The sequence below is a fragment of the Ascaphus truei genome, chromosome 1 (genome assembly GCF_040206685.1).
Source record: "Ascaphus truei isolate aAscTru1 chromosome 1, aAscTru1.hap1, whole genome shotgun sequence".
Lineage (NCBI taxonomy): Eukaryota > Metazoa > Chordata > Amphibia > Anura > Ascaphidae > Ascaphus > Ascaphus truei.
In genome coordinates, this window is record NC_134483.1 from 468582771 (window position 1) to 468607249 (window position 24479).

Below are 24479 nucleotides of genomic sequence, written 5' to 3' on the forward strand. Positions count from 1 at the left end.
GCGCTGGGATTTTCAGCTGACAGCTGAAATTGTTCCCGAGCGTGCTGTCGGCTGAAACACCCAATCGGAGCGAAGCAGCGTGACATCGGTGCTGTGACGTTGACATCGGCGCTTCGTGGGCTATTGGCTTAGTGACATCAGTGCCCCACCTCCGATCGCGCACGCTGGCTCGCCTGCTAGTCCATGTAATCGCTCCTGATTGAGCTGGTGAGCGTCAGTGCGGTGGAGCACTGTCGGTGCTTCTATGGACGCAGCCTTAGAATGGAGGAGTCTGTAGATTGAAAGCAGCATGTTTTATTAATCCATATTTGGTGCACAAGTATTTGCACATTTTAGAGAGTGTGTTCTCTCTGTGCTTTTTGTTTCTATTACACTATATAATGCTGCTAGTGCCTGTACTGCTATGGACTTCCATTGCTATAATAATGTTCTGGGTGACTCCCTATTTCCAAAGAACATTTATTGGATCGATCCCATAAATGTATTCTTTGGAAATATGATCGATCCAATAAATGTTTTCTTTGGAAATATGGAGTCACCCAGAACATTATTGCTATGTATTTACACAGTGGAATAAGCAACCCACCGAGCTGGCAGCACCCAAGAACATTCTGTACCATGTCAAACCTCCATGTCATTGCCTTAGGTTTGCATTCTAGCCCTTACCAGGGCTGCTATGGACTTCAGCAGCAAAGGCAGGTGTTCTACAGCACTGTTGGGCTGCCAACTTCAGTGACTCAGAGTTCGTTCCTAGCTTAGGAGATGAGGACATCTGCCTCTTCAGCTAGGCATTTTGCTGCAGTAGAAAAAAGGAGGATAGCATTTCCCATCTTTAGGTGCTCTTAGATTCCTGTTGTGAGGTGAAATTGCAATGTCCCCCCTTAAAGCAGCCGTCCAAGCTGCCGTTCCCCACATCCCCCTTTAATATGTGCTTGAGGGTTCACTAAATGGCTGTCAGTGCAGCAGAAGAGAACCAAAGTTCTGTGGGGAAGATCATGTGACCAGGCATGGTTGTTATGGAAACAAACCGTGTTACATTATAATACATAAAAAATGTAATTCAGTGTTTAAAAATAAAATAAAAATGCTATGTATTTTCTCATATTACAGAACAAATTAGTTGCAAAAAACAAAACACTTGTGTAGGATATTGCTTGGTCTGCAGCTTTAATGTACCCGGAGACTTTATTTTTGATAATACTACTGAACCCCATACAATTCGCGCCCCCACTCTCCAAGACTCTGCGCCAAATGACGCCGCAGGCCATGTGACGTCACCCCACACGTCGCTGAAGACCCAGCAGAGAGCAGGTAAAGGAGTTACAGAGGCCTCATGCATCCCCCCTGCATTTAATTTAAATGCCGTGGGGAAGAGCGCGGGGCCTCTGTAACCGCCTTGCCCACCGCCCCCCCCCAGTTCTTGCGTCTCCCAGTTTGCACACCGCTGGTCTACTTCACATTTGTCTTCACATAAACCGCTCAGATGCAGTATAGTGTTTCAATGCACAAGAGCAATATATACCCATACACCGGCTCGTACTGCTGGTGACTGTAATTTAGCTTTTGCTACATAATCTAATGAGTCTCTCACGGTGTTTCACCAGCTTCTGTTTTTCTTCAGCAGCGACAGTTCACTGCCAATGCCTGCAGCTTTTCTGTTATTATTATTATTGTATTGTGGCTATCAAAAGGGCACAATTCACACGTGACATTTGTCTCAATCACCTGTTTCCGACAGAAGCTTCATGAATCCAGAGCACATAATTGCCTGTATTTGGTACACAAAGTAATCCCGACAAACTGTTTAGCTACACACACATTGTACTTTATTTTGGCTTTCCCTCTGCATACTGCACCTCATTGTGAAATCATGTGCCCGTTCCCAGGTTCAGAGTAAAATACATGTTGGAAACGTACGTCTATTGTGAATTCTCGGAACGAATTTAGAAATTAGCCTGGGTAATTGCAACATTCTTTTTTTTAACTCTGAAAAAAAAACGGGGTTATGCAGTTACCCCCCTGAGTGCCATAGGAACCCACAATGCATTGCAATATCCTGGCTGGAGGTACTCAAGCAGTAAAAGCCAGGATTTCTGTCCCCTCTGATAATCAAGGGCTAGACTCTGGTTTAAACTACTATGCATACATTATATCATTACCCTTCATTGTAGATGCAGTGGGAGCACAAAGTAAGCACGCTGTTGTAGGCATGTTCTCTTTATATGGCCACATGTATATTTACCTCTGTGCAGCAGAATGGGACGTTTGCCGCAGCGTACAGCTAAGCGCCGGCCGTTTCACCGCAAAGGTAAGTGGTTAGAGGAATTAGTGTTAGTATTTGGGGTTAACTTTAGGGGTTTAAACGTAAGGATTTAAGGGGTTAACAGGCTAGGGATAAAGGTTTATAGGGTAAAGGGTTTGATTTAGCAGTAAGCGGTTAAGGTTAGGGACTAACCTTTGCAGTGAAAGGTCCGGCAGCTAGCTGTCCCTTGCGGTTGATCTGTGGCGGTGAGGTGGCCATGCCAAAACGTCCTAGCCTGTACGTGCAGCTCTGCCTGGCTACTGGAGATGGGAACAATTCCATATCCAAATGAGCACTTGCTAAATATATTGCTAAAGTATATTTTGCTTAGTGAAACTTATGCTTGCATTTGCCAAAAGTCTTTCAATGTTTAAAATAATATACAACACTAGACTTAATATAAAGTAATCATTACATTTCACATATAATCTGTACAATTACCAAGCTCACAATCCCTTCACAATTCAGCCATTCATTCAGTAGGTGTTTTTGTTCTTAAACAGATTATACACACTTCCTTATCTCCAACTGCCATACTATTTTAGTTACCTATTAGATGATTGTTTTAGGGTTTCACTATTTAATTACAGTTACAAACTATACTACAGCATGGTCATTATTACACAAGTTGTCCGTTCACCTGTTTGATCAAAGGACACGTATCCTAGATCTGAGAGTAATGCTGGCTCAGAAACGTAAATATCTAAATTGCTTTCACCTGTGATATTTTTATTGCTATGGGTGAATGTGTTTCTGCTGCTAGTGAACACGGGGAGTGTTATCATCCAAGTGAAGGGATGTACAATAAATGGCATGAACCCTTACAATGCAGAGCATAACCAGTGTCTTTCTTCTCATGGAGTCTTCAAAGTAACCATATCCACCTGTAAGTTCAAACGTTCTGTTTCTGTTTTAGGGCTACTTTCGCATGCTGCACAGTGCACCTTTGTTTCATGTGATTCATCCTTACAGCCATACCAACTGGGAGAAAAGCTATTCACCCGGGAGAGATATACATATATAGTTACATAGTAAATGAGGTTGAAAAAATAAGACCTGTCCATCGAGTTCAACCTACAGATGTAGCAAGACTTGCGTATGGAACCCCACAGTGTTACTTCTTCAGGGCAGCAACACTCGCTGCTCGGCCACATTTCTCCTTGCGGTCACGGAGAGCGCACGGCTTGCTACATCTGTATGTTAAATTTAGACAGAAATGCTCATCCTATATTTGTATTTATAGTATATTGATCCAGAGGAAGGTAAACAAAAAAACTCCAGTGAAACATTTTCTAATGATATCTCATAAGGTGAAAAATAAATTCCTTCCTGATTCCAATAATGGCAATCGGATTTCTTCCTGGTTCAAAATCCTTCCTATGTTCACTTATTTGGTATATCCCTGTATACCTTTTGCTTTCTAGAAATATATCTAACCTTTTCTTAAAGAGACCTATTGCATCTGCCATCATAGTCTCCATGGGTACTAAAATCAACATTGTAACTGACCCTGCTGTAAAAAAAAACCTTTCATTAGTTGCTGGGGAGATCTCCTTTTCCCCGATCTCAAGGTATGATCCCTGTCTTGGTCTTTAGATAAATAGTTCTCTTGAAAGCTCTTTGTATTGACCTTGAATATATTTGTAAGTTATCATATCCAACAAAAGACAGAAATGCCCAATGCTACATCCAATGTGACAAAAATACTTCAATGTTCTCGTGAGTAAGGGTCATTTAGTTAAACCGTTTGGCCAAAGCGTTATAAGCCTGTAAGCCGAGTCACAGCTTGACCAGTAAGTAGGTCCTAACACTAACTGTGAAAATTCTCATTTACCGCTGCTGGAGGGAGAATGACCACAGTGGGTCTGTCCACAGAGGAACATGAAAAAACTGCACTTTAAAAATGGGGTGGGGTGAGCTTAAACCCTGAGTGGAGGGGCCACTAACCGCCAAACAACTGATACCGATTGAAAATTCAAATTAATAAACATAATCACAGCAAGATCAGAACCCCAAAACCCACCACATCATAAATATATATATTGGTGTCGAGGAGTGCTACTCGGTGGGTTTTGAGGTTCTGATCTTGCTGGGATTGTGTGTTTATTAAGTTATCATATCCCCTCTTAGACGCCTCCTTTTATACTATAAACAAATCAAATTTAGCTAGCCGTTCCTCGTAAGTCAGACCTTCCACCCCCTTCTATTAATTTAGTTGCACTTCTCTGTATTTTCTCCCGTTCCATAATGTTTTTGTAATGGACTGGTGCACAAAACTGTACTCCCTAGTCAGGGTGTGATCTTAATAAGGATTTATACAGTGGCAAAATTTAAATGGCTGCTAAACTCCTCTCAGTTAGTAACATTATTACGCTTCAAAGAACCTTTTCTGAGACGCTTAACTGATGAGTTCCTTTTTATTTATTTAGAAAATATTTAACCAGGAAAAATACATTGAGCGTTACCTCTTGTTTTCAAGTATGGGCACAAAATGAAGGTGCACAAGTTACAGCTACAAATAGGATTAAAGTATTCTTGAAGGAACTTGGAGGGAGACTCTGGTAAATTGTTCTTGAAGTGGGATGATCGCTACGAGATGGAAGTGCGACCAGATTCTTTATTGAACCGTGGGACTATAAGCAGGTTTCTGGAGGCGGATCTTAAGAGAAGTTCTGTGTACAGTTGGGGTAAGAAGCCTGCTCAGATAATTGGGTAAGTTGTCCAGAAAGTATTTGTTGGTGAGACAGGAAAGTTATACATTGCGTCTGGACTTAAACCTAGCCCATTTAACATATCACAATGGTGTGTGTTGAAGTTGCATAGCAAGATAAAATGGCATATTGAGTTGTAACGAATGTCAAGTTTGCAGAGGTTAATTTGAGGTCCTGTAACATACACTATATCCCCATAGCTAATTAATCGGCATTAGCATCTGCTGTGCAATGCGCTTTCTGACCAATGGACTGAAACAGGATCTCTATAAAATACACCCAGTTTAGAATAGATTTTGATCCGTTTGATAGGCATCGAGCCGCATATATATAAAGCTAGTAACCGAGGCAAGATTATTGTTAGAGCTGATTCTGATCAGTAACTCTGTCATGGGAAGCTTTAGAATTTTTTTGTGTTTTGTCCCAAGTACCATAGTTACTGTTTTGTCAGTGTTTAAAAACAGTTTGTTCTGAGGGATCCAGTTTTTAACCTTTAAAAAGTCAAATTGCAGCACATTTTCAAGGTTGGAGAGGCTGGGACTGCGTGCGTGCAGTATTGAATCAGCAGTATAAATGTGCATATAACTTGTCTTGCAACCTGTGGGCAGGTCATTTATAAAGACTGGAGAAAGTAAGGGCCGCAGAGTCCTTGGAGACCCCACAGTTAATATCCAAGTTGTTAGAGGTGGCACCGGACATGCAGACAGATATTGGGATCTTCCTGATTAGGAATGAGATAAACCAGTTTAAAACGTTTGGTCCAATACCAAAGTACTGGAGCTTGTTTATCATAATAACATGGTCAACCGTAACAAAAGCCTTTGCAAAATCTGGGAATGTTGTACCCGTCAACTGTCCATCTTCTATTCCGCACTGGATCTCGTTGCAAATGTTTAAGAGGGTCGTTAGGCTGAGTCCCCAGTGCGTTCTGTGACACGCCCGGCGGGAGGGGGGGGGGGCGGCGGCACGTGCACAGCACTAACCGCGATCTGCGGCCTCCAGGAGAGAGGGAAGCTTGCGATGGGAGGGGGCGTGGTCGGGGATTTGCGGGGGCTTGGCCATTACGTCACGCGACTGGTTCGCCCTCATTGGGTGAAGCGCCGGTGGGGGCGTGGCCACGTCTCCGTCGCAAGGTTGAACTCCATTTGATTGAGTTATAAAAAAACCTTGCAGCACGGCGCGGCTGCACCTTCAGCGTGACGGTGTCTACTGGGCCCAGCCCCATTGAGGGCGGTGCTTACACGCACAGCGCACCCCGCGCCGTGCGCACAGGCAGTTACTGGGACCGCAGCCTTACAGTGCAGTGATTTGGTCTGAAGGCAGATTGGAAGGTACTAAGAAAATGTGACGACTTCTAGAAGTTGCTTAATTGTGATTGGTCACCTTTTTCCATGACTGGATAATAGAGGTGAGAAGCAGGGCTGCAGACCTGTCTGAGACATGTGAATGTGCTCACTAGTGATATTTTTATTTGATAATAGAGGTAGAATAGAGATTTGTTTTTAGTTGGAGACCATGTTGTTGTTTTTTTCACCACTTTTTGAAAACAGGGATAACTCTGCCAGTTTTCCAGGCCTCAGGGATTTGGCCAGAAGACAGAATAGAGTTGGTTATTGATGGAATTGGTTCAGCAATGACTTTGCTATGGAGATTGAATGGACAAATATTGAGTCACCTGTGCTGAAGCAGGGATACCCTGAAAAACTGACCTGTTGGTGGCCATTGAGGATGGGAATTGCCCACCCCTGCTCTAGCCTGTTTTCATAAATGGCAAGTGTATGATATGTAGAAGCAGCGCTAATGCTTAACCTGTTCCTGGCCAGACAGGCTAGGAGCCCACTGCTATCCAACACATTCCTCTGAATAACTATGTATTACAACTCCAGCAAGGAAGGGGTTAAGGCTACAAAAGACACTTAAAATAGGAAGCCTGGGCCACAGTAACAGGAGGGTTGAAAAACATTGATACAACATTCTATCATTTAGAAACATTTCTTATTTAAAGCTGCAGTTCAGTCAATATTCTGCATGTTTTTTTTTTTTAATAAATCAGTTCTGTAGTAAGAAAAAATACTTTTAGCATTTTCTGTTTTTAAAAAAACAACTTTGAAAGACCAATTTTCTTGTATTCTATTTTTACTCCATTTGCTAAGGCACTGCCCCTTCATGTCCTGTCACAAGCCCTGGCACACCCCTTTGTCAGCCCTGCCCTCCCTCTAGCACTTGTCAGTTCAGGATTGCTCATGAATATTCATGAGCTTCCACTGCCAGTCAAGCAGATTATAAACAAATGCCAGCTTTTAATATGTCACCAAATTTCGACCTATCAATACATGGAGAACGAATTGAGCTGCAGCTATACTGTTCTTTAGGTAATTAGAGATTGCACACATGAAACTATTGAAGTAAAAAAATAAATGTAAAAAAAAAAAAAAAAAAAAAGACTGAACTGCAGCTTTAATGTAATGCCGAGTTTGTGATTGTTTTATTGCATCCCTAATTTTCAGGACAGATATCTTATAAATAAGATACTGTCTAAATTGTCTGGTGATGTCAAAAAAGCTTTAAAAGCTGCAGATCAAGCAATATCCTGCATGTGTATTTTTTGTTTTTAATATAAATTAGTTCTGTACTATGAGAAAATACATGTCTGGTCACATGATCTTCCCCACAGAGCTTTGGTTCTCTTCTGCTGCACTGACAGCCTTTTAGTGAACCCCCAAGCCGAATCTTCGCCGATCAATCAGCAATGTAGCGGATGACTTATTGTGTGGATTGTATTGATGCACATATTAAAGGGAAAAAAATAATTAAAAAAAGAAAAACTACAGTTTGGACTGCTGCTTTAAAACACACTTGTTTGTGTGATTTTGGATGGCTGCTAAAGCCGCTTTTTTATTAAATTGTCTGATTAAAATCTTTTTATGCTATATTATTTTCTACCCTGAGGGAGTAGTTGATCCAGTGCTCTAGGGTTCTATGATTCTCAGGGAGGGTGCAGGCACTTTAGGGTGTCTCCGAGTAACCCACTATTTCCCAACCTGGGGATTGAAACCGGACTACTATATGTAGTCTGTGCAAAGTATGCGGAAAGTTTTATTGCATGGAATTTTTTTTTGTTGCTATTTTAAATTAGATTCTCAATAATGACTCGATGAAAGTGAGCATGTATAGGCCTACACATCAGTAAAGTAAACAGACCGTTTCTGAGAAAATACGTTGCTTTTCTTTGAATGAAGCAGCTGTATTGTTTTATTGAAATGACTCCACTTACATAAAGAAGGACTGTCAGCGTTCAAGCCATGAAAGGACCTTTTATTTAACATGCAGACGGTTTAATCAATCCTTTCATATACGCCAGGCAGGTGGTGTGTCTTCTGCACGAAAACCTCCATTGTTTGTTCTACACAATGGCACCATAAAAAGATTAGTGAGCTGGATAAAAACTGGGGAACTTGCGGTGAGGTTTCTGAATATACCTTCTGATGCCGGCAGTGTCAGAATGACTGTCTCCTGGCACGCTTTAATGACAGTGCACTTATTGCTGACTGCTACACGGTGTGAAAAAGATCTGGGCTGTACACACAGACTATGTGGTTTTTGCAGGCTTTCAGCCAAGTCACTTTGACATCCATGTTGTTTTAAATACATGTGTAGATATCATATGTTTCATATGGTGCTGCCAGCCCATGCAGCTCTATTATTATTATTATTATTATTTATAAGGTGGCAACATATGCTTTCAAACAATACAATGGGAGAGAAGATAGTGAACAGATATAGATGACCAGCGCATCAGAAATAGATTGAGTCCTTTTCATAAAGTATAAGTCTCCGCTTGGACCATTTTCACTGTATAAATACAGCATTCCTGGCAGGGGTTATGGGACTAGTACCTAGTGCTTGATAGCACACGTGTAGTACAGATAAGGTCCCATATAAAGCTGATGAATATATAAACCCCCAGGGGTAACGCACTGTTGAAGTCCCCAGAAGGGAGAGAAGATAGTGACCTGAAAATAGCACAATAAGCAAACTAAATAACTGGTTATTACATCCTGATACAGTTTTAAAGCAGCGCGGTGCGTTGCGGTTTTTGTTTTATAGGATTGAAGCGGGGGTCTCTGGAGCTGGACTGCGTTCATTTTTAGCTCCGAGGATCCCCTGCTTCTTGCGATTCTTGCCTCCGTAGGGGGTGCCGGCATCTCGTCGCAGATTTAAATGTCCCTTGTCACGCTGGCCAGTTGGAAGCCGTTAAGGAGGACGTAACAATTTCCTGTTGGCCCCAACAAGCCCTTTCAGTGCCGCAACCTGCAGAGTTCCCGACACCCCCTACGGAGGTAAGTATCTCGGGAAGCAGGGGGTCCCCGGAGCTGAAATGAACGCAGCTCGGCTCCGGAAACCCCCTGCTTCAATCCTATAACTGAGAAAACAAACTGCAACCTGGAGTGCCGCTTTAAGGAGGCCTCCATTGAAAAGAGCTGTAAGTCTTAACCGGGGGGAAGATTGGAAACACCCGGATAATGGAAGCACCGGAGCGATTTAGTTGGAATCTGATGCACAGGGAGACGTTTTTGTAATCTCTGTCTTTAGGGTTAATAAAGGAGGTAAAACCCAGCACCAAATGTTTAACAGACAAAACATTGCATTGAAGCCAACCAGTTGTTACTTGGGAGGCTTTGATAGATCAATAAATGACCCTCAGTGATGTCATCGTTTGAATCACCTCTTACCTGGGAAACAAGCGATGATACAAGATAATGTTAAAACTGGGCAGGTTTTCCATGAAGGGAAGGATAATGCAGGGGAGCGCAATCTTTTTCCCCTGCGCCCCTCTGCTGGCTGTCCTGTTCCCCACGCGCCCCCCTCCATCCTTACCGTGGTTCCCGGCGTCTGGGCGACATGACGTCATGTTGCCATGGCAACGCGTCTCCAGATGCCGGCTGAATCACGGTAATTAAGGTTTACAGAGGCCTTCGCCGCTTCCCCGGCACTTAATTTAAGTGCCTTCGGGAAGCGCGCAGGGCCTGTGTAAGCCCCGCACCGCCCGCAGTTAATCTCGCACCCCTCAGTTTGCGCACCGCTGGGATAATGCAGTTAAATGAAGTTTCATTTGTTCCAGTAAATGTCTACGTTTCAGAGATTCATTCCCAGTAATGGAGCTACAGGTCCATTTTTAAAATAAGATATGGTTTGATGGAGATGTGAAAGTGCATGTTATGTACAGTAGCTTCGGGAAGGCGCGTGTTCACAGTGCATTGTTTGTTATATTGTGACCACACAGCAGCATAACACATGTGAGCGATGAGAATGCGAACATTCTTTATACAATACTGTAAAATATATTAGAGCAAGTGAAATCTTCCTTTGAAATGGAGCAATCCAATACTAAAGTCTCAGAATTCAATTTTGAATGACCAGAAATCCATCCAAGGACCAAAGTGAACTAATGACAATAACATGTTTAAAGGGTTCATTGATGCATTAAAAAAAAAAGAATGTAACACTAAAATCTGACGTCATTTTGAATAGAAAAAAATGGCAGTTCATTTGTAAACATGTTGAGCTGAGACTTGGAAAAATGTGATGGCTCACTCCCTTTTGTCTCGTGTCACCGTGTTTAACAAGCGTTTGCACAGCAACAGGCCGTTCTTAGTTACAGATAAAGAAGAAACATTATATCACACTATTGTGCGCTCTCTCTTTCTTTCACACTTTGGGAGGAATATATAAGAATCTGACCTGTTCAACTACAAAGCAAACTTACGATCTAAAGATCACCATCCATAAGGCTTCCACCTCTTGAGGGTTTACACAAAGGGCTCCCATCAGAGAGAGATGGATCTCTGATACGCCTGTATTTATCAGAAGAAATCTGTGAGTGATACTGACACAGACATTTTTTGAATATCAATAATTTTATTACCATCTGCACTATTATCTGCAGAGTTTCTTATTGTTCATATATCACCTTGAAAACCACAGCCCTTACCTGGAAGACAACGCGTGACTATTGGACCTGGACAGTCCATTACAAGCGTGTAGAGCTGCTGTATTTGTTTATTTATACCTGTATTTCACTCATATTATTACATTAACCACTTTTTGGTGTAGGTTTAATATCCATATATATATTTATATATATATATATATATTATATACTGTATGTTCACACTTTTTTTGGTTATCACCATTAAGTCACTTAAGTAACTTTATAGATAGAAACGCCTGGTTCCATCCTTTTTTGTTAGTATATATGTAGGCCTGCATTTTAGGTTATTGCGTAGCGAGAATCAATGTGTAGGTGGCTTGTTGGCTTGTAATGTTTTCAGGTTAGAAATGCATCAGTTATTGATGTTTTGCTTTGTCCTTACAGAGGCTTAGAAAGTGGTTTACACCACTTAGAGCCTTTGACAAGAAGCAAAGCACAAGCACAGCTACACAGAATGTAATTATTGCATACAATAACTAGCTTTACACTTATAAGAATATTCAGTGCAGATGATTGCTCTCTTATGCTGACTTTTATTGGGAGTTTCATCCATATACAGACTTTTAAATCGGCAATCCCTCCTACATCTCCTCCTGAGCTGACTTGCAATATTTTTAGCTGCAGAGATCGCCCAGTTCCTGAGATACTTACCGGTTTAGTTGCCGGTATTTCATCTCCAATCTGGGAAGTAAAAATAAATGCCAAATCCCATAGGTGCACTGGGTGTCATCTTTGTAAGTCTAGGAAGGAACACCTTTTATTTCAGGAAACTGGGTGCACGGAGCTAAACAAATAGCGCTGTTCAGCTCCGAAAACCCCCCTGGTTCTGATCCTGCAAAATCGGCAGAATTGCCACATTTAACGTTATATTGCACTTTTATTGTAATTGCAATTACACTGTAAGCCTCTAACACTTTTTATCACAGCAGTTCTAGTAGCTATTTTGGTCCTGAAAGGTAGATGTGTTGCAGGTTGTGATATAATTTAAGGGACCGGACCAACCAGAGTTATTTATAGATAAAACTATAGTATGCAGGGCTTTTGAAACCTCACAGGTCTCTTCTTTAGGTGTACACTTGAAGATTTTGACTGACTTATGCGATAGCAAGTGCAAAAACTGATATGACCGTGGACCCCACGGATCGCCACATTAACATTTTACAACGACAGAATGTTTGTGACCGTGTTTTAATCTGGCTCAAAGGCCATGTGATCCCAATCCGACACCAAAGGAAGGATTGATCCCAAAGGGGGAGGGGTCGAGGAGAGAGCACATTCCCCATTTAGTGTGCACTCAATAGGCTCAAAAACAAAACATTTATTATCAGTGCAAAAAATACAAAATATGTATAAATTCTCCATCTACATAAACCTATACAGGTATAAAAACATTCTATGTGACAGAGATAGCGGATCCTACAATCATTATAAGCAGCAGTGCTACAATTCTTTAACGGCCATAAGACCATTAAGGTGCCATTTTTTAAAGACACCACAGAAGGACCATAAGTGTTTTCACCATGTGACGTTAAAATGGCCTTAACTATTGGTGTTCCACGTGCATTGCGTGAAACTGTTCAAATGGTCTCATACCACCTTTTACTTACATCTAATAAGTCTCATAGAAATATGCTATAGTAATAGTGTTTCGTTGCCACACTGCTGTTTTTATAATTAACTTTATATAGTGCTTTTCACCCAGTTTAACTCTTGGTACAGTACTTGCAGTAGTATACTACTAAAAAACAAATTGTGTGTATATCTATACGCACACGCACCATGTTGTAATGCATTACTTGGCATTGGCATCTCAGGTGGAACCTGTATATATGAACCATTTAAATGTAAATGTAAGGAGTGCAAAGAAAAGATTAACGGAGGTAAAAAGTTATGTTTGCTTTGTTTATGGTGTTGGTTACAAAACAGTTGTAAAATATAGTTTGTTCTTTTATTTTATGATATATTGTAAATTGGGTAGGGTACATTTTATGTAATTACAGCTAAATTGGATCCAGCTGGTTAAGGGAGATTCAATGAAAAGGTTCTTTGCCTTATAAAATGAGCTTGGCATTTTATCGCTGTACAAAGGGGACAATCATTCATTGGTCTTGCACAGTAGCAGAATTCACAATAACCGCCCAGCTTTCTGACAGCCAGAAATAGGGATTCCTTCTTGTAACACCTTGGGCCAGCAAACATTGCGTTCTTCTCAGGATGTCTTCTTTCTACCCCCTTTGTATCTATAGCTCTCTCCCGCCTTAAACCTTTCTCACTTTCTGCCCTTCCCCTCAATACCCGACTAGCACCCTCTCTATCCACCTTTAAGACCCACCTTAAGACACATCTGCTTAAAGATGCATATGAATAGCACTGGATTATACTGGACACATGATACATAAAGCTTGGCCACCTGCATACTCACTTACTAGAATTCCCTCCTACTGTCTCTGTACGTTCTCCCTACCTACCAATTAGATTGTAAGCTCCTCGGAGTAGGGACTCCTCTTCCTTAATGTTACTTTTATGTCTGAAGCACTTATTCCCATTTATATTATTTGTTATTTATGATATGTATTACTACTGTGAAGTGCTATGTACATTTGTGGCGCTATATAAATAAAGACATACAATACAATAGTAGTGTGTTGCAGGTAACTTTGGCAGATTTCCCTGCTAACTACATGAATTGGCTTCATTCTGTGAACAACCCTTCTTCACTGACCTTCATGCTTAGAAACAAGTACAGGTATTGAATGTCTCATAATGGCTTATAAGCTGCAGCAATGCTTTAGCTTGCGTAGGTAAATCCTTATTACTCAACCATATTATGCTGTTTCTAGGAACTCCACTAATTACAGTACTTATTTATCCCCTAACCAGGAGAGCATAAACTAAACGCTGAAGCATTGCATACATATGTATGAGTGAAATTAGCCTGCAATAAGTACACACGAAAGGTAAATGCGGTTGCTTTGCATATGTCAGGATTTGAAATATCAGTGACATGTCCAAGGTTGTAGCGAAGACAAAGAGCATTTACATCAAAAGCCATTGTATGTGATAAATTATGATATAACTCGGGGGGGGGGAGGGGCGCAACTCCAGTTGCACCAACAGGTCAGGTTTTCAAGATATCCCTGCTTCAGCACAGATGTCTTAGTTGAAGACCTTATGATGGCCCTTGAGGATTGGAGTTGCTCTCCCCTGATATAACTACTATACATTCATAAGGTAATCTACTGAGTATTTTTCATCTGCCTGGAGGTATTACCTGAGAGTGTTTGTAATTGGTATGCAACTAGTTCTATTGCATTCTGGGAATAATGCTGAATTGTCTCTTGTCTGTATTTTGGGACTGTCTTTAGTGGACATGAAGAAAGTTCCAAGCAAAGACTGCACAATATAATTAAAAGAAGTGTTAAACGTAAATTGTGAGCTGGCTTTCATGGACTGCTACTTTGCAGGTCAGGTGCACTGTTTGCAACAGTTTAACTTGTCGCTCATGCTGCTCATCTGGTTTGTTTCCCAAGCATTTTCTGAAGACTCCAGTACAGAATGGTGGTCTTGTGAGGCTGCTACATCCATTTCCTGGTCGCAATACTGTACCTTTTGTTGGACCAACATGGGGTTTGATGTTTTACCACAATTAGGAAATTAGATAGTCCAAGCGGTTTTTATCTGAAAAAAAAACAAATTAACTTCTATGTAGCTATCTTAAGCAAGATGGCAAAAGTACCCAACAGATTATAAGCCTGTGAGAACAGGGACTGCCTGTAAAATTCTATGTACAATGGCTTTGTATCAGATGCTATATTGTAATTGTGACACGCTTTGAGTCCCATTGGGAGAAGAGCACTATATTTAAATAAAGTTATTATGAAATTAATAACATAGAACCAGCATATCTGCAAAGATTCTCTTGGTCAGTTTTTCAGGATATCCCTGCTTTAGCACAGGTGGTTCAATCAGTCACTGCTTTAGCACAGGTTGCTCAGTCTTTGACTGAGACTCTGACTGAGCCACCTGTACTGAAGCTGTGATACGCTGGAAACCTGACCTGTTGGGGCAGGGGGGCTTTACGACTGGAGTTGAGTACCCCTGCCATACTCTACTCCAGGGCAGCGCAAACTTTTGATGCTGCGCCCCCCTGCTTGGCCTCCCCCAGCCTCGCACACCCTCTCCTACCTGGCAGCAGCGTGATATGACGCTCCGGGGTCACGTGACGTCAGGTCCTGTGGCCGCATTTCCATGGAGATGTGTTTGAATCCCGGTAAATTGTAGTGTTGCAGGCCTCACGCAATTTCCCGGCATTAATTTAAATGCCTTTGGGAGGAGCGCGGGACCTCTGCAACCACCCGCGCCCCCCCCAGACAAATCTCCCGCCCCCCGGGGGGGCACCCCCCAGTTTGCACACCACTTCTCTATTCTAAGGCTGCGTCCATAATAGAACACGCTAGCTTCCGCGCTCCTTCGTGACCCGGCATTGCACTGGAAATACAAACTCTCCCCGCAATGCATGTGCGCGCGCACTATGCACATATGCATTGGCGTCCTAGAGTTTGTTTTGGCGCGAACCACGTAGCTCGCGCCATATCCTGTGCTATGGACAAAGCCTAAAGGCGGTGAAAGACACGAACAGCATAACTCGGTAGATTAGGCGAGCAAGCGGTGGGTCTGCTTTCAGCCTGAGACGTTCATTCCTAGGAATAGACATAGGGCTGCACAAAACAAGCACTTTTGAAAGCAAATAGATCCATATGCAAGATGAGAAAATATGTAAATACTCGAACTCCTAGGGGCCTCCTTATATCCAGGCGTCTGCTTTCCATAAACCAGGTATTCAGTACAAGAGCTATTTACCGGGATAAAGCCAATATTTGTTCTTAACAACTGACCTAATGGGAACTAAATGCTATTTTTGATAAAGATATAGGGCCTCTTGCAGAGAGCAGCGCTATTTAAAATTGGAGAGGGGAATAAAAATCCGCTATTTTTAGCATTACTGCATGTGGAGAATTGTAAATGAGGAGATGCGCGCAGCTGAAAGGGAAAAAGAAAATCGTGCATTTTTTTTTTCCCCTATAGCCGGCGAGCTCCTGCTTCTTGCCAACTTTAGTTGGCGGAGAAAATTGAAGAAAATCACGCCAAAAACAGCCGCTAGATGGCGAGCGCGCCTTTCTGAATTCGGATATTTTTCAGACTGGCGAGGTGTAGTTTCTCGCCAGCCGCGCGGCGAGATTTTCAAATAGAAAAAAAACGGCGCGTTATTTCCTACCTCTCCATTTTCTGCTGTTTTTTGCGCGATTTTATCCGGAAAATGGCGAGATTTTAAATAGCGCTGCTCTCTGCATGAGGCCCTTAGTCTCTGATTTTTATTGATGCAATAAATGTGTGGTGTTTGTTTCAAACATCAAAATGGTCAGCCTCGTATAACTAGAGTCTTTAAATCCACTCTGCATCATTTCTGGACAAGCAAACCATGAAATAATGTTTTTAAACAGAAACTGTAGCAGTGTTTGTCAGTCATTTTGCCTTTGTAACAGTGAAGTGCAATTTGTCAATTTCTTTTCAAGTAACTAGGCAAAAAAAAAGAAGAGGTTATGGCGAGTAACAAAGTGTCATATACCCTTCATCGTACAGTGTGAAGCAAATACAGATCCCACCGGTGAGCACATTCATATGTCTCAGACAGGTGACCCTGCGTTCCCCATTATCTCTTGGCATACAGGGATTCTGGGTAATGACATGTGCATGAGCACTCAGTGGGTCACTGTTGCTTCCTGTCCATTTTAACATGAACCTCTATAAACCTGCTGTATTACACAGCTTTTTCAGCACAGTAAGGCCGTGATTATACATGAAAACGTACACGCAGCACCGTGCGCCTGGAAAACATTAAAAAAAAAAACAATAGCAAGTCACATACCTATTGCGGCGTGTGCTGCGTGGAGCTGCAGGACGGCGGTCTCCTGGCGCGATCTGCAGATTTGTTCTTGCCTGGCGACTGCCACATCACGTGAGCGGTTCCAGCCAATGAGGGCGAACCGGCCATGCCTCCTTGCCTCCTCTCAATTGGCTCCCTGGTATTATCACTATGCAGCTCGGCGTCGGCACTGGGTGACGTCACAGAATATCGCTGCCGCCTTGCAGTATTTGGTACAATTGAGCCCTAACAAGTTTGCAGACCACTTTGCCTCATCAAACAGTGTTTCTCAACATGGAGGACTTGCCCACCTAGTGGCATCCAGAAGACTTAGGCTGTGCTTATAGTACTGGCTACAGCGACGCAGCACCGTCGCAAGTACTTGAAATCCGGCGCGGGTGCCCATATTGGCGACGGTGCTAAACAGTGATCAAAATCGCTGAGCTGAAAGAATTTGGACTTTGGCCAGCGACGTCAGCGTGACGTGAGCAGTTTAGCCAATGAGGGCAAACCGTTCGTGTGATGTCGCCGGCCACACCCCCTTTCATCCTCCCGAGGTCTCCTGCACCTAGTGCAAGACTCTATGGCGACCAAGACGTGTGAGGTCACGTGGTCGCATTGCCATAGCCAGTACTATAAGTGCGGCCTTACAAGGGGGAGTTGAGTGAGGGGGAGGGGGGAGACGGACACAAGTTGAGAGATACTAAAAGTGGCAAAGAAAGGAGGGCACAATGACAGACAGAGGACGAAAGAGTGACAGAAAGAGGGGCAGTATTCCTGCATCATTAACTCTATAATATATTCCATGCATAATCCTTACTTTATTACATGGGATTTTTCACACCATTGTAATTTTTATTTGTACCTCAACTACAGAAGGGACTACATTGGCAGAATCGATGCTTTTTGGGGGGAAGGGAACAATAACAAATATATGTGAAACCTCTGAATTAAAGTGTTTACTGATCTTTCCAGTGCCCATTTGACTTACGAACAAGATTATGATCTAAAAATACATGTTTGTTCACTGTCTGCATTCACATGGTGCAGTAGTTGGCTTCACGTTTTAATTTCTGTTGCGTTTTTGATCTATACATAGTTTTAAAAGAAACTTTCTGTAATGCTTTGAAAAGTTGAATATGTGAAAGCTAAAGGTTATGTCGTGCCCGTGTAATGGCTTTGGTGACTGATCCACCATTTGTATAAAAATAGTAATTGATGCATCTCCCATTTTCTCCAGTCTGAAGGTTATGCTGTGAGACTGCCATTATTAGTTCATTATCCAGCAACGTCAGTAACTTTCCTTAGCCTAAATCTGCAAGCTGGGTCTGGCTGTATAAACAATGTCTAATAGATCCCCTGAGCTCTAGTTTGTGTTCACTGCATAGCATATTAGGCAAGTAATGCAGCCTCTTATTTCCTCTGATGCAAGCACATTATCTCAGCCCTTCCTTCAAGGGAACTATGTGGAAATGTCAGCCTTCCTGTCATTTTTTAATTTGTTATTGCTTGGAGACAATCTCTTAAAATAAGTCACAAACATAACACACATATTTGATTTCCACAGTACATATCCACGTATGTGTATGTATGTACTGTATATATGTATATTAAAAAAAATATATATATTATAATACTGTACGATCAGTTTATCTTTATAGTTTACTTAATGTTAAGTGGAATTTGTAAATGTGAAACCAAGAAAATGTAAGATTTCTTTCTTATTTTTTCCAATTACAAGTTTATACGGATTGGAGATTAAACATCAAGCCCTTACTTTGGTGTCGCCCAGAGTTTGAGTTTTGTTTGACAGCTGGCCTTATGCAATAGCCGCCATTGACTTGAACGGCTGTTAACACGCGGCCGCACTGAGATTACCCATATCGGAGTTTATCCACTTTTGTCTTGTTGGGCATTCAGTAGCAATTGTCACAACAATATGCAGATCCTTTTTAGATATTTTTTGCAATAAACCCAAGGCCTTAAATTAGATTTCTTTTTTGGAGGATTTTTTTTTTTTGGAGTAATATCACTACAGAATTCATTATGAAGAAAAATTATGTCCTGCATGTAACTTTTTATTACTCCATTTAGAAGCCCTGGTTTGTATCTCGCCTGTACTCTCCTTGAGCTCTCATATGTTGGTTGTGTTTACAATACACTGAGGGCAACCATTTGTATAAGTGACTACATACAGTGTTTGATATGGCATTTGAAAAACATGTGCATGCTCTTCTTAGGAAATACTTGTAACTGCAGGTCATAGACAACTTGCATGTTGGCACATCATTCATTCAACTATGAAAACGGAATTTCTGTTTATTTTTGAGTACCATTCTTATGCAAGACAGCTGACGGGAGTGAGCAGTTGCACTGGTTTGATGAAATTGTATGATTTGCATGTGCAAGGGGAATATCAGTATTCTTAGTATTCTTATTACTCTCCTATTCTGAGGACCACATCTCTTAAAGGACCGTGGTTGACTTCACACGCCTCTCAGAACTGTCATTCTAGGAACCTGGAGGGAGTGGCTGCTCTTTTTATTACCATAGCACACAGAGCGGTCATGGAAATACACAAGAAAAATGATTTCACAGATCAATTATTTACTAAGCAGAACCTTTTCCTTCTATTTTGCTACAGCTAAATAACTCATTAAAGTTGAACTTTCTAGTTGACATTTACTTCTATTGAAAAGCAAAAAGGAATGAACTCTGTTCTGTCATCACTGGGTGATTACTATGTTGGATGGGGATATATCAGCCACATCTACGTTCTCTCTGAGTTGCTTATGGCCTGGCTCACCATCACCACCCTGGGGATATCACTTTATACTACGAGTAAGGCACAAGGCAGACACCGTAAATCTCAGTCTCACAGGTTTACAGTCTAATCCGTGACCGAAAGAATGGGGAGATACCAATTTCCACAATGGTATACCTTTTTGGACCTGATTTGAGAAGATGTGAAATGGATCAGCACTAGTGCATGCACTAGTGAAGGACTACCACTTCAGAGACCAGAGCCACAACCATGTTCCATATGAATGTATGACCATAAATATTGCACGGTGTACTAGAGAAGCATATATCATTCAATCTTAACCGTTTTTGCAGGTGGAGAAAGCAAATCATTTTAAGCAGGGAGGTAGAGAAATCTTAGACAATTCGATGTTATGAGCATTCATTTAGTTTTTTTAAGGTACATTTTCTTTTTATTATGTAGATTCCCATTGACCTTGCATATCATTTTCCCCCTTCCTTTCTGACACTAAAAGGACTGACATCTTAAGTTTATTATGTCATTTATGGAACAGATGTTTTGTGACTATCATCTCGCGCTGAAAACGGTGACTTCCCCTTTTAGAAGGGGATATTTCTGCAATAGTATGTTGCAATTTAAAAAAAAATAGATACAAATAGTTATTGGGTAATCATAATTAACTTAATAATTATGAAACCTCTATTCAGGAACGACATCAAATGCTCTCATCTTGGATTAATGTACCATGCTTCAGTACCTTCCTCAGTGGTAATTGTTATAAGTATTACTGTATCTGAATTACAAACATTTATGAAGCCTTTTCAGTTGTAAATAGACTATTGCATTCTGTGACGAGTTTAACGCCCTGTTTGTCATCTGTATGAAAAGGTCAAACTTATGTCAAGACGCAAACATTGCGTACTGTACATCTCAAATCTCTCATATACACGTATTGTAACTATTTCTGGCAAGTCATTCCTGTGTACTTCTCAAATCTATGGTAAAACTTTGATTTTAAAGCACTGTATCAGTTTGAGGCACTCTGTAGTGTAGAAGGACTACCTTGCAATAAAAATTTACTTTTAATCAGTATGCATATAAAAATAGAAATGGGAAACCTAGAGATATTTCATAAAATTGTATAAAAACCCCTATTCAACCTAGAGCTTTACCCCTACTTCAAAACTCCATGTAAATGGGAGGGGATATCAATTATATGTATATTGATTAAGAGTTCTTTTTGTATTGCAAGGAAGTCCTTCTATGGAGTGCATCAAAAGGATACTGTTCTTTAATAAACAATATTTTACAATATATTGGCCTATGGTTTGCACCCTAATAAAAATACTGTAAATGTATAGACACTGAAGTTTAGTGCAATCATTTTCTTTATTAATACATAAATATTCTTCTAAAATCTAGTAGATTCAGTATCTGAACGTGCCAGTTACACAGAGTTATATATACTCTGTACTTTCCTGTAGGGCTCATGGGAGGTGATGGAGCGAGCGATTGAGGTGTAGACAGGGCTACAGTTTGCTCTGCCGGCAAGATGTGGTGTCCCATGTCATAAACTAAAATACGGGTAATGAGTGGACACTTCTCCTGTGCCAGGTTCTGTCCCGCACATGGCCACATGATCAGTTTTGAGTGACGTACTGATACAGTTTATAAACATTTCACTATTTCTTGTTGACCACTTTATGAATTCGAACTTCACGCAACAATCCCATCCCCAAAAATACGTCTGAACTAGTAACTTACTCCGATGGTATAAGATCATTTGTTTCCTCTCTTGCTTTACCTCTGAATTCTTATTCTTAACGCCTTCAAATGTTTCTGCATTTGGGGCGAGCATGGCTTGTTTTAATATTCGTGAATGACAGAATCCATTATTGATTTGTTGTGTGCAGAGTTTAGTAAAATACCTATAGAACGCTGCTGCAGACTGTTAAGATTCCCATTACTAAGGGCAGAAGGAAGAATCATTCAAAAACAGCATTTGTCTCAATTGAATACCTTTGGAACTTGGAAATGTATGTTTAAATGCGTGATGTCCAATACGGTGAAATATTCTTCGCTATCCTATTTTTTGTTGTAATATTTTTATTTCCATTTGATTTGCAGGAAAAGCTGTTGTCAAGATCTCTTCAGAGAGGTGAGGACCTTCAGTTTGACCAGGTAAGAAAATAACATTGTCCGTTTTATATCTCAATGCTTCTTGCCTTTTGTTGCATTTGGGAAGTTTTACATACACTGAGGTTACTTAATGATGCATATCACCATACTGGTTTATTTCTTTTGTACCTTTAATATATGAGGATGTTTGTTTCTACCTTTTTTATGGGGGTTTTTTTTTTTCTTGCTCGCTGATTTTTTTATTCTTAACCAATGAACCCACGACAAAGAATGATTAATGGCTCATATGCTCCTCTTCCTTTGTGACATCACTCGCAGCCCAACCCCCCCCCCATTTCCATGTCGGTGGCCTTACGAGCCTTTCCCCTTCACACCTGCATTTCTCTATCCCTCTTTCTCTCACTCTTTCTCCTCCCTCTCACTTGCCTCTTCTCTCTCCTCCCCTCAATCCCCCCTTTCCTCATACTCCTTTCCCCTCCTCCCCTGGCCACACACACACACGCACACGCACGCACACGCACGCGCACGCACACGCACACGCACACGCACACGCACACACACACATACACACACATACACACACTTCCCCCCAATACCCATACAATTCCCCTGCCCACACAACACCCGCTATACACCCCCAAATATGCCCTCCCAATAAACACCCCCCACCCAGATACAACCCCCTCCCCCCCAACCAGATACAACTCCCTCCCCCCCAACCAGATACAACTCCTCCCCCCACCCAGATACAAACCCCTCCCCCCCACCCAGATACAAACCCCTCCCCCCCACCCAGATACAAACCCCTCCCCCCCCACCCAGATACAAACCCCTCCCCCCCCACCCAGATACAAACCCCTCCCCCCCCCCACCCAGATACAAACCCTCCCCCCCACCCAGATACAAACCCCTCCCCCCCACCCAGATACAAACCCCTCCCCCCCACCCAGATACAAACCCCTCCCTCCCACCCAGATACAAACCCCTCCCTCCCACCCAGATACAAACCCCTCCCCCCCACCCAGATACAAACCCCTCCCCCCCACCCAGATACAAACCCCTCCCCCCCCCACCCAGATACAAACCCCTCCCCCCCACCCAGATACAAACCCCTCCCCCCCACCCAGATACAAACCCCTCCCCCCACCCAGATACAAACCCCTCCCCCCCCACCCAGATACAAACCCCTCCCCCCCCACCCAGATACAAACCCCTCCCCCCCCACCCAGATACAAACCCCTCCCCCCCACCCAGATACAAACCCCTCCCCCCCACCCAGATACAAACCCCTCCCCCCCACCCAGATACAAACCCCTCCCTCCCACCCAGATACAAACCCCTCCCTCCCACCCAGATACAAACCCCTCCCCCCCACCCAGATCCCCCCCACCCAGATACAAACCCCTCCCCCCCACCCAGATACAAACCCCTCCCCCCCCACCCAGATACAAACCCCTCCCCCCCACCCAGATACAAACCCCTCCCCCCCACCCAGATACAAACCCCTCCCCCCCCCACCCAGATACAAACCCCTCCCCCCCCACCCAGATACAAACCCCTCCCCCCACACCCAGATACAACCCCCCCCCCACCAGATAGAAACACTACTACTACCTCCAGATACAACTGACATCACCACCCCCCAAATACAAATCCACCACCCTCAAATACACTTATCACCCTGTAAGAGACGTGTTCAGAGGTACATATAATGGAGACTGATTGGGGTGAAATTATATCTTGGCTTTATTGAGCCTGTTCCTTAATGCAGGCAAAATATACAAAAACACAAAATAACAAACGCCTATCCCTGTGTAAGGGCTCACTTTCTTCCCCAGTCCCTTTCTCCAAGGCTGGAGGGATAATCCCATTACCACCCTATTCCCCAAAGTCTCAAGAGATATCTTAAAGCAGGTGTCCCTTCATGTCAGTCGCTGGTAGGTTCCTGGGTCCCCTGTGTCCAGAAATATAGGTCTTTGGGTATCTTGATCTCAGCAGAGCCTTTCTGCTGAAGACCTCTGTGTGCAGGCTTCCCTGCTTTCCTCTTGTCAGCACCCTTGTGTACTGAGGAAAAATCTCCGTCCTGTTTCTGGGAACAGGCTTTTTCACAGAGCTGTGATTAGGCAGGTGGAGTGGTTGATTGCAGCTGTGCAAATAACCAGCACACTGCTGGATTAGAAGCAAGCCTGTTAACAGGGATAAGACCCTGTTACACACCCCCCAATACATTTACCACCTCCCCCACCCACAAATACACTTAAAATACCCCTCCACATATAATATATACACACACACACTTGCCACTTATCTCTGGTTGCCATTGCCGGCCCCGGCTCCCGACTCTCACTAGCTGCTGCTGCCTCACCCCATGCAGGGCCTCTCTCCTGCCGGTGCGTGCCAAAGGCTGAGCCTGACTTCTGGGGGCACCCAGTTTGGATAGCGAGAAAGGTCCAGCGTGGGACGAGGCAGCAGCTGGGGTGAGCTGGAAGCCGGGGCCGTCTCTCTCCCCCCTTTCGGCGGCCCTGGATCACTGGACTTCAACAACCTTATGAGAGAAGCTCAGGACTCCATGTCGTCTCTGATAAGGCTCTTTGAAGGGTATAGGCTGTGGTTTCTGCTTCTTTGGAACACGTGAGAACAAGCAGCAG

At 42.7% G+C, this 24479-nt stretch overlaps 1 protein-coding gene across 9 annotated transcripts in view; it reads left to right on the forward strand.

Moving 5' to 3' along the window:
• Positions 1-24479, forward strand: part of FRYL (FRY like transcription coactivator) — a 297074-nt gene that overhangs the window by 138631 nt on the left and 133964 nt on the right. For all 9 annotated transcript variants that reach the window (XM_075566772.1, XM_075566765.1, XM_075566781.1 and 6 more), the window contains one exon: positions 21820-21873. In XM_075566772.1, coding sequence (XP_075422887.1) covers positions 21820-21873 — 54 coding nt within the window. The remainder of the gene's footprint in view (positions 1-21819; positions 21874-24479) is intronic.